This window comes from Brachycentrus maculatus, unplaced genomic scaffold, assembly GCF_059751285.1.
Source record: "Brachycentrus maculatus isolate JH-2025_06_01 unplaced genomic scaffold, ASM5975128v1 h1tg000988l, whole genome shotgun sequence".
NCBI lineage: Eukaryota > Metazoa > Arthropoda > Insecta > Trichoptera > Brachycentridae > Brachycentrus > Brachycentrus maculatus.
In genome coordinates this window covers 1-8,973 of record NW_028281706.1, presented here as the reverse complement: position 1 = coordinate 8,973, position 8,973 = coordinate 1, and the positions used below count along the sequence as shown (strand labels likewise).

Genomic DNA, 8,973 nt, shown 5'->3' with positions numbered 1-8,973 from the left:
TAAATAAAATTCCAATCAGAATAAAAAATTCAGACCAAACGCATCAATAATTACTATGCAAAATTTAGCACTTATTATGAAATTCAAAGTTAGCTGAAGAAGAATTTGAATAAATTATATCATTGATTTGCCACTGAAAATAATCCATTAGAACCCCAACCCCAACCCCTATAATAGTTGTTATAGTAGTTAAAGGTTTAGATATATGTAAAACCAAGTCTAATATATAGTAACTTAATGTATATAGATTATTGTCTCAAGGTAGCATATCAGCAATATCGGGTGCATATCGAAAATATTGGGTGCATTTCTGTTAATTATGACGGATATTTAATTTTCATCTGCTATAATAATTCGGATAGTCATATACATGTCATAGTACTTCAGGAAATATATAAAGAAATAGCATTACCCTAACCCTCCGTAAACATGTTGTTATTCAGCTCGTCCATCAAATTCAAAACTGCATTTAGAAACTGTGTCTATAAAGGCCTAGTGGCGCGATAGTGGCGATAAGTCTAGTCGGATGACTGGAATGTGCTCTGGTGCGAGAAAGAGCAGATAGCATGGGCATTCTAAAAGCACCGCCTCATTCCCCAAGCGAAAGTGAATCACTTTCGAGGGTGGACTGAGCTCTGCAGAAAGGACATGCTGAGTAAGAATCTAAAAAAGTACAAAAGGACCCTTGAAAAGCAGGGAAATATCCAGGAATCGAACTAGTATGATTTCTTGCCATCGACCTATCTGATGCCGAGCGAGTATGTCATATTCTACGATGAATTCAAAAAATTTCAACAAAACGAAGGCAAGTCTCTGTGGATCATGAAGCCTGTAAACTGTAATCATAACTCAGACCTCAAAGTGCCAGGGAAAAGGAATCTTCATCTTTAATAAAATAGCAGACATTTCCAAGTGGAAGACAACCGCTCGGGATTCCAATGTCGAAGGGTATGTCTGTCAGCGCTATATACTGAACCCCATGCTTTTTGGGGGCCGAAAATTCGATATGAGAATATATGCCCTTTGTTTATCATACCAACCTCTCACAATATATTTGTATCGAAGTGGATTCGCCAGATTTGCTCACGATCGCTACGATAACGTTGATCTCGACAATTTATGTACAACTTATCGGATTCCTAGACAAACATCTCACGAATGTGGCAATTAACATAAATGCGCCAACGTACGTCAAGAGTATCGGAGGAAAATGGTTCTTGGACGGCTTAAAGAATTTTATGCTCTCAAAGTATTTAATTTTATAAAAAGATATGGCGTCTAAAAGGCTGACGAATCATTTGCGGATATTCAGCGTGGGATCATAAAATCCCTGAAAGCAGTGCAGAAGCTTGTCACGCATAGCCATCACTCATTCTAGCTATATGGCTTTGATTTTTTATTCGACTCCAATGGAAAATCGTGGCTCTTGTAGGTCAATGGAGGGTACATTTATCTAATAAGTAGACCATCAATGACAGCAAACACACCGTAAGATGCAGATTTAAAAATAGGGCTGATTGATGACGTAATGACTCTCATCAATGTGGAAGGAATGTACTTTTCGCATTATATCTAGTCTCAAAGGAGATGAAGAAGTGGTCGGAGGATTCGATCTCATCTATCACGGGAAGGAAGTAAATTTGCCTGCCCCGAGCATTTACTCCACAATGCTTGGATGTAAAACAAGCCGAATATAAAATATGAAAAAATTAGCAAGAAACTGCGCCTATAGGCTCAGCAAATAGTACTTGTAGAAATAGGCAGCCTAAATAAAAAACCAGCAAAAAAAGCCAACCTAAACAAACAAGTTCAACATTAAGAAGCCCAAATCTTTATCAAATGACCAGCCAATTGTCACGAACCCCAAAAAGAAAATAGATAACATTAACACTGAGTTTATCCGATACATTTAGGATAGGAAATCTGGTTATGTGGCAAACAGCAGTAATAACGTCAAACATTTTCCTGAAGAAGAAGAGTAATAGTAAGAGTAAGAATGATAATGACTGGAATGATTTTATATTAATAGATTTATTCATAAAGTTTGTAAACCTATGCATTGATAAATTATAAATTTTCACTATTCAATCATTTAAACTCATCCTTGATAAATATTGATCCAACTCCTTCTCGGGAATGGGCACCATTTTCTTCAGATCTTCTCTACCGTCATCTAGCTTTTATGGTAACTCAAAAGAGGGTTTGAAAATGTTTATGCCATCAAGAGCGCTCGATACGATCATTTCATAATACATCGGGTGGAAACATATTTATTTTATTTATTACTGCCCTTGATGAATAAACATTAGCTCGTTGGGTATTTCTAAATCCTCCTCTTTTTAGTTCTCGTTCTCCACGGACATGTCCCAAATCGAAATCGAATTATCTTATGATGCCACTGCGATGGAGGACTATTCGTTCGGCTGGAATTTAATTGATGTAATTGGTTATGTGTGCCACTTGAAAGCAAGCAGTTCCTCGGCAATTGAAGATGAGGAATTATTTTTGCCTTTGCGGCACATCCTCAAATCCCAGACTTTTACAGAGCAATCGTCACTTCCTGTGACAATCAGATGGGTTGCAATTTTATTCCAATCACACACATTCACATCATTTTAATGCGCCACTATTTTAACTTGAGACTGATCATAAGTGCCAACCCTCATATCAACAATTTGTAGGGTACGATCCGAACTGCACGATGCAAAAACAGACTATTAGTTTGGAGAATAAACAATATCTTCGACTGATCCTTTGTGAAATGTGTAAGCAGCTGTGCGGGCCCATGATGAATAGTTTTGATTATTTTAGAATATCTCTATGATGTTGGAAGTGTTTCCTGTCGCAAATTGTCCGATTTTGAGGTTGTTCCAACATAATGCAAATCCTTCCGACTGGCTCTTTGTTGAAAATAGACAGTTATCAGCTGTGTGATCCGATTTGGATGGCTTCTTCTTTGTCCCAATGTTATTTTTCAGTTTCTAATAACTTGAAGTTAAGTCCATCACATTGATTTCCCCCATTTCATTCCAAAATGCTACAATTGGGGAATTCTTTAAAGACTTTAAGCGATTTACGGAATACGTTGTAGGAACTTCTTGCACGATGACTTCTGGTTCCTAGTCGTTATTATACTTTTCGTCTTCCTCCTCATTATTTGCATCGGGATCTGAGTCGAACTTGGTTCGATGTAGCTTTAGCCATTTCGTGAGATAAATTGAGTTATACTTAGTGTTATTGGATGACCCTTGGACAGTGTAAACTTCGTATGGATATTCACTCATTTGCTTAAAAGGTTGGGAGGCCAAAAACGGGGTCTACTGGCAGACGAAATCAATTGATAAGGATGGCCACTCAATATTCAATCGATGGAGCATATCGTAAGCGCTATTATCGAAATCTAACACTTAATCTTTCTATAGGTTCTTCTTGGTGCCGATAAAAACCTCCACTTTTTATTCGTCGGCATTTTATTTGTTTTTTGTTTTTCTTTCTGGCTTCATTTAGCTTTGATCCGAACTTTGATGGGTTCCCACTTATTACTCTTACATGTTCTAAATGTCGTCGTCCTTTTCGCTTTCGTCGCTTCCATCGCTCTCCCATTCATCTTCTTCTTCAAACTCATCGGAAAACTCATCTTCGAAATCTTCATCGTTGAGTTCCTCAGCGTCTTCGATCTATTCATCCATGTTATCCAATTGCTTTTCATTTATTTTCTGGTTCTTTTATGGTTTGCCATTCATAGATTATTCTTCAATTCTTTTGTTTTTCTTCGTGTGCCCAACTAGCTCCTCAATTTATCCAGTTTATTTTTTAGATTTCGTGATCTTGGAGTAGCCTTTGGGTTATTCGAATTTGCGTTGACCTTTTTTCATCTTTGATTCCTTTTCCCAAATTATTTAATTATATTTCAACAATATCACAGTAAAGCAATAACACAATAACATAAACATAGTATATACACAAATCAACTCATAACTGTTCAAGCAATTACTTAAAGCCTATTCTCTTTTACGGGTTGCTTTCGATCATTGATTCAACAAGGCTCCATAACTTGGATGAATACTGGCCTTTTTATGGATTTTCAGGCATCAGCTGTTGTTGAGCGCTTTTCACTCTTTCTTAGATTTTTTGAAGATCGATTTTGATTTGCTAGTAGTCATAAAACTGCTTGGAGGGTAATAAAGTCATTGCCTCTAGAATTGTCATGCCGAACGAAAAAACAGAACACTTTTAAAGGGTGTCCATACTGATTTTATTCGGATAATCTGGAAATAAGGAAGTTTCAAGCTTTAAAGCCTTCATTTCTTCAGGAGAATAGAAGGCCTACTCGAAATGTTTTTTATTTTTGGTATGAAAATATCTGATGAATGCTTGATGTTTGTTGTGGGGCTTAATGTGGCACCAGTATATCACTGGCAATCGGCTAGCAGCGTACTGTATTATCTTTAAGTTGAAATCTAAGGAGGTTTTATGCTTCAACAGAATTATTCCAGCATCCCCACATGCTTTGATAATCTCTTTGATGGAACTTTCACCAAGTGGCTTTGTAACTTTGGCTTCTTCTAGAATGCTGCCCAAATCATAATTGAGATATTCCCAGTAAGTGATTCCATCTTTTTTAATCCTCCAATTCGGGTCACCTGCGACGCAAAGAAATTTGTTTTTCAGCTTATCCAAAATTGATAAATCTGGAGCAGAATTTTGTTTTCCATTTGTCTATTCGCTTTATGTGAATTTTTATTCGAGACTGATCTTTTTTTTTGTTTCCAATTTCAACTCTGACAAATTTGCCTCGTCTTCCTCAGGCGTGTAAATATTTTCAAAGTACTTCAGTAAAGCTTCGGACTCCTCATGACTGATGCTTTCGAACAAAGATATCCGCTGCAGATTAGGTTGAATATTAATTCGCATCACGTATCGGCCCTCACTGCTGATTTTCCAAACAGGGACAATTCCTTGAATGGGATGTTCGGAATTGTGATAGAAGGTATAATGTTCGGATGGCAGATTCCCCATGGTTTTAAATTTATTATACTGAGTAATAAGTGGCCGATGGATGACAACAGCCAACAAATCATATCTATTAAATAATTAATATCGTATGCCGTATGTCGTGATTATGAGAATCATCACTAGGTGAATCCTTTTTGTTGGCGTCTGATTATGTGACTATAACTTACATGAAGATAGCTTATCTTTCATCAATCTTTCGATTTTCATGCAGATATTGTTCTTGTGTGAGTGTGGTCTTGCCATTTAATAGCTATTGTTGAAGGGTCAAGCGCTCTGCATCGAATGGAGTGGCGTTGGCTCTGTAGGATTTATACATTTGGTCGAGTTCGAACTCTTGGTCCTTGATTTTATTATGGTGGTTCAGTTTAGCGGCAAGGATTGAATTGGCTCTGCCCTCAATAATCTCAGTAGGACTGGTAGTGAACAATCTGAATTAGGCACAAAAAACCTAGTGTATCTGTTAATGAAGGAGACGGCTGTACGAATCATGCCCAATATTTATCAAATTATATCGCAAGCATTAATGTTGAGACTATCAGATTTAAATATATCCTATCGCCAAATGCATAGCATATAAATGTGATAATGGTTCATTTTTGGATATATCAGATTCTGCAAACATACGAAGTGCTTTTTGTTAAGTATCTCACCCACTTAGCTGGGTTTTCATCTCCTTGCAGGATCTTTAAAGATTTTATAGCGAAATTCGAGATATTGTACATTGGAATTTCAAAGTTTAAGGCAATAGGCCCTGTTTCTCTCTGGGCATTCACGGTCGAAGCCTGTGGAAGAGTGATTTTAGTGACCAGCGTGTATTATGATTATCCCACCATTTTCTTTATGTTCCATTCCACGCTATTTGAAGATTCCACGTATTCGCTTTTTTGATTGCCTTGGTTGTTTAAGATCTCCGGAGTGATCCCTGAAGCTTTTTTGGGCACTGAAAACTTGACGGACACGAAAGTGGCAGCTATATTTTTGGGAAATACTGATCGAAGTTTGATTGTGAGTTCCACTTTGTACTGGTTCACAGTTTCGAAGAATGCAAACACTTTAAACGGAGCTGTAAAGTCAGAAGTAATTCTGTAGTTCATGACCACGAATTAGCCTTCAGGGGGGTCGATTCGTAGTGACTTATTCACTAAAAACTCGCTATAGTTCACAGATTCGTGAAAGTTGCAGTCATCCAAAATCACATTTCCAGACTGATTAGACTATGCCATGACCAAGTCCTCGCTTAAGATCAATTTTAAAGCGGGGTTTCCGGTCAAATAGCTCTTCATTTGGATGCAGCCGTCGATTGATGAGTTTATTACATACCCTGAAGAGTTGAAAATTATGTTTATCTTCTCATAAATATCCACGAAGATCTAATTGGCTTTATTCTTGCTGACTGAAACATTCGAGGCCGTTGAAGAAGCTGTCTGCCCGGAAAATAGTGAGAAATTTCCTATTTTTTTCATGTCGAACCCTGATTTGACTTAAACAGCCTCACTTGCAATTAAAGGCTTGATATGCGACGTGTTCGTGAGTTGAGGATGCCCAAAATCGATGATTTAATCTAAATAATAAGATAGATAGATACCCAGTATTTCGTAGACCAACACAAAATTCTTTCTGACCACTTCCTCAGTGATGACTCCGCAGAAATCGCGGATAACCACAACAATTCGGTTGAGCAATTAGAGGATGAAGGCAGGTGAAACATTAAAGCGAGTCGTCCCAACAATATAGAGTGAAGCTATTTTGATATATGCGAAATTGATTCCTTCAATATTGAAAATAGGCTCACAATCTCCTTTCGAAAGCTTCACCTGCCGAAAGAATAACTCTGGAGTATTCTTGATGAGGTCAGATCGAAAATCTCTATTGATGATTGGATCTCCTCTAGAGGAAAGTATGAAGATTTGCGATATCATGGTATGGTGAATGTTTTTAATATATTTATACAATAACCTTGAAGCCAATTCTGAGATAATGATAGGAAGTCCTATTTTAATCCACATTGCAATTGACAAATTTATTAGATGAAATGTTCAAATTAAAGTGAGAAAATGAGTGAAGTTTTAAATTAATGATTGCTTATGCTGCTCTGAAATCTATATCACTTTTTATATTCATTTAATCTATTCATTAATACTTTACAATACACACATACACTTCATAGCAATTTATTGGTTTATTGGGTTTACTATTTATTATTATTCCAAAGGGGTTGGGGTTGGGGTTGGGGTTGGGGTTGGGGTTGGGGTTGGGGTTGGGGTTGGGGTTGGGTACTTTCTGATTAACTCAGTTGGCGCTGATCGCTTCAAAGCAAAGAGCGTCGCCGAAATCGAAGCCCACATAAGCGCCGAAGTGTGGCGCAAGCAAATACGCATGAAAGTGTTCTTCGAAGACTACGACAAACTCCGCAAAGGCCACTGCATCGAAGACAAGTTCGTCAGCGGACTCGCCACTGCCATGGAGTTCCTCTGCGTGCACCTCACCGAACCCGAAATCAGGGCCCTCACTGATAAGTATCGAATTTCACCGGGGGACTGCGTTCGGTATTCCGATTTTGTGAAGAACATCGATCAGCAGTTCGCGGACTCTGCCCTCGCAAAGACCAACCTCGAAGCGCTGAAGAAGACCCACAGCGTCGAGGACGAGGAACAGGAGACTCTGCAGCAGCTGCTGAGTTACATCAAATGGGTAGTGTCCAGCAAACGGATTCTGATCAAGAACCAACTCCAAGACTTCGACCGGACGAAAAGCTCGTACATCACCCGCGACCAGTTCATCCGAGTGTTGGACGGGCTCAAGCTGGTGAGCAACGAGCAGCTGAGCGACTTGCTCGCGAGGAAGTACTGCCGAAGCACCAACGCGAAGGAAATCGAATACTGCGCTTCATCAACGACGTTGAGAACATCAAAGCCGTGGAGAGCGTTTCGATCAAAGGCATTGTGGCCAACAAACAGCCCATCGACCCCAACGCGAGGTTCATTAAGGATCTCAACAACGATTCGATCACCGACGCCTTTTACCTCGAAAAGAAGATCCCTCTGAAATCCAAGGACATTGAGGATGTGATTCGAAGAGTGCAGGCCGAAGTTACTCTGAGGCGCATTCGGATTCGGGAGTTCTTCCTCGACTTCGACGGACTCAGAAAGAATCTCGTCACAGGAGATCAGTTTCAGAGAATTCTGTCGAACCTCGGCATCTACCTCACCGACGCCGAGTTCAACGAAATCGTGAAAGCCTACGGAGTCGACGGACTCGAATCCCGCGAAAAGAGGCTCAAATGGATGGACTTCTCTGACGACGTTGACACAATTTTCACGAAGAAAGGCATCGATAAGGATCCCCTTTACAAAGTGCCACAAATTGACAGATCCGTAATTGAGCCCATCAAACACATCTCTGTGACCTTCACCGCCGAAGAAGAGAGCATTTTGAACGATCTGCTACACAGCTACGAATCGGCCTTCAAAAGCAAAAGGGTTCATCTCAAACCGCTCTTTGAGGACTTCGACATCACGAAAATCGGCTACGTGACAAAGAACCAATTCACCAGAATCCTAAAACAGTTCGACTTTATTCCGAAGGATGAGAAAAGCTTCAATTTGCTCCTGAAAAGGTATATGGACAAAGGAAATCTGAACGAAGTGAATTACTACGAATTCATCCGCGATGTGGACAAATACAATTCGGATTCGCAGGAAATCTCCCAAAAGTACGCCAACTCCTTCATTGGGTTTGAAAAGAGACCGCGGGGCCAAAAGGCCTCGATCTCGAGCGAGCACCCCCAGGACCTGGAAGACCTGCTGAACAGAATCCGGAGAAAAGTCAAAGAAGAGAGGATTCGGCTCTCCGACTTTTTGAAGGACTTCGACAAATTGCGGCATTGGAATGTAACGAAGGATCAGTTTCGGTTGGCGCTGATATGCCAAACTCCCGCTCTCTGAAAGGGAGTACGGA

The 8,973-nt window shown here is 39.6% G+C and overlaps 1 protein-coding gene across 1 annotated transcript; it reads left to right on the top strand.

The window, feature by feature from the left end:
- Window positions 1-6,705: 6,705 nt before the first annotated feature.
- On the top strand, window positions 6,706-8,906 carry LOC148299706 (uncharacterized; the record flags this gene model as incomplete). Its single annotated transcript, XM_088275784.1, has 3 exons — window positions 6,706-6,715; window positions 7,331-7,821; window positions 7,857-8,906. Coding segments are annotated over exons 1-3 (1,551 nt in total), but the record flags the coding sequence as incomplete, so codon positions are not given.
- Between the last annotated feature and the right edge of the window lie 67 nt (window positions 8,907-8,973).